This window comes from Trypanosoma grayi (genome assembly GCF_000691245.1).
Source record: "Trypanosoma grayi strain ANR4 Tgr_1107_V1, whole genome shotgun sequence".
In the NCBI taxonomy this organism is placed as follows: Eukaryota; Euglenozoa; class Kinetoplastea; order Trypanosomatida; family Trypanosomatidae; genus Trypanosoma; species Trypanosoma grayi.
Window position 1 is genome coordinate 1 of NW_008826726.1, and position 1,695 is coordinate 1,695.

A 1,695-nucleotide genomic window follows, 5' to 3' on the forward strand; every position below is an offset into this window, starting at 1 on the left:
GGCGACAATCGCCCCGACACCCCGGGAGACCCGCGCCACGAGGCGTATTGATTTTCTTTTCTTTTCTTGTTTTGAAGAGGTTGGCGGCCGTAGGACCAAGGAAGCCTTTAATGAGACCCGGCGGCGCGGCCAAAGGGGAGCCGGCGAGGGCAGCCGGCGTTTTTGAAAACACGGGGCCGGTGGTGCCGATTTGTTGCGTAGCCGCCGCTTCCTATTTTTTAGGGGTGGCAAGCGGTTGGTGGCTCCGAATCCGGTCAAAAAAAATGTTTGACGCTGGAAGACGCCGTTGGGTTTGCAAGTTTCGGAACCCCACGTGGCTGGAGCCCCTTTACCTTCGCGACGCTCGAATCCACGTGAAAAACGCGGACGTCGGTCAGGACGCCCGTGCTGTCGATAGGAATGAATCTCTTCGTCTGCTCTCGCGCAATAACTATGCGTTGTTGTACGATACTGAATTGCGAATAGCGATATGGTGTGGATTTTATCTTACCAAGGAACAGGTAAAGGCTGCTCGGCGTTTTCCTCGAGATCGTGTTTCGTTTACGGACCGGACACTTCCAAAAGAAGAACAGGTAACACCATCGCAGATGCAACGGTGCGGGTTTGATAAAGGGCATATGGCTCCGCATGCTTCTGTTGTCACGTGTTCGGTCAGTAATTTGGAGGCGTCATTGCTTTCAAACTTTGTACTTCAACACAAGGTGCTTAATCGCGGTGTGTGGAAAAGATTAGAAACCCTTTCACGGTGCTATGTTGAGGGCCACCGCGCAAAGGCGTCTAAACTGCTAATAGAAAACAGTGAGGAGGATACAATATCTCTTCCTTTAGAACAGACTGGATTCTTAAAAGGCTCGAGATGTTTGGCGGTGTCCACAGGCGTCTTGTTCAAAAAAGGAAATGAATCTCTTTCTCATTTAACTCTCAAAGACAAAGCAAAACGAGGGGTTCCTGTTCCGGACGAACTGTACATGGCGTTGTGGGATGTGCATTCTCACCATCGAATTGCTTTCATTCTACCAAATAATGAAACTTCTGATATTCCGTCAGCAAGTATCAAACACCTATTAGGGAGGAGAAAGTTCCCTGAGAGTCAAAGGATGCTGTCACATAGAAAAGAGAATGGGTATAAGAGGAAAAGGCTTATATTACCCGAAGTAAATAAATGTTTAGAAAAAGCGATTCTTTCGGATATTCTTCACTTTCGTGTTACAATAGAGGAACTTGAGAAGCGCATTGTGGCATCTGAAGGAGTTATCGCGGAAAGTTTGTTTTGTCAATCTCCCAATGGACGGTCAATGTGCACTTCTTTGAAAAGACATAGTGGGACCGAACAATTGGGTGTTTTGCAACGGGAATCCCCACTTGTAGAGCTCTTCCCACTTCAAAAAAGAAGGCATGCCTGTAGAATGTTATTTATCCGCATACTTCATTTGAAATGGCTGCGGACACGACGAAAAAGTAAGATGTCTCAGTAAGAATCGAACGAGATCTCTCGTGAAAGGCACAAGCAAAAGATGAAAGAGCGGGAGAAAAATAATTGTAATGCTGGTATGGCTACACATTAAACAAATGCCATTTTCCACATTGCCTCTGCTGATTCAACGAAAATAAAACGGTTTTTGTCGAATGTTAATAATGACAAGAAACTTGTGTCTCTATCTCCATCCTTGTATTCATGCGTGTTTTTTTTTTTTT

The 1,695-nt window shown here is 45.9% G+C and overlaps 1 protein-coding gene across 1 annotated transcript; it reads left to right on the forward strand.

Annotated features, from left to right (window-relative positions):
• Positions 1-263: 263 nt before the first annotated feature.
• On the forward strand, positions 264-1,475 carry DQ04_11071000 (putative DNA/RNA non-specific endonuclease protein-like; the record flags this gene model as incomplete). The annotated part of the gene is made up of 1 exon (XM_009316434.1): positions 264-1,475. The coding sequence occupies one exon, from the start codon at positions 264-266 to the stop codon at positions 1,473-1,475; it is 1,212 nt and encodes a 403-aa protein (XP_009314709.1).
• Between the last annotated feature and the right edge of the window lie 220 nt (positions 1,476-1,695).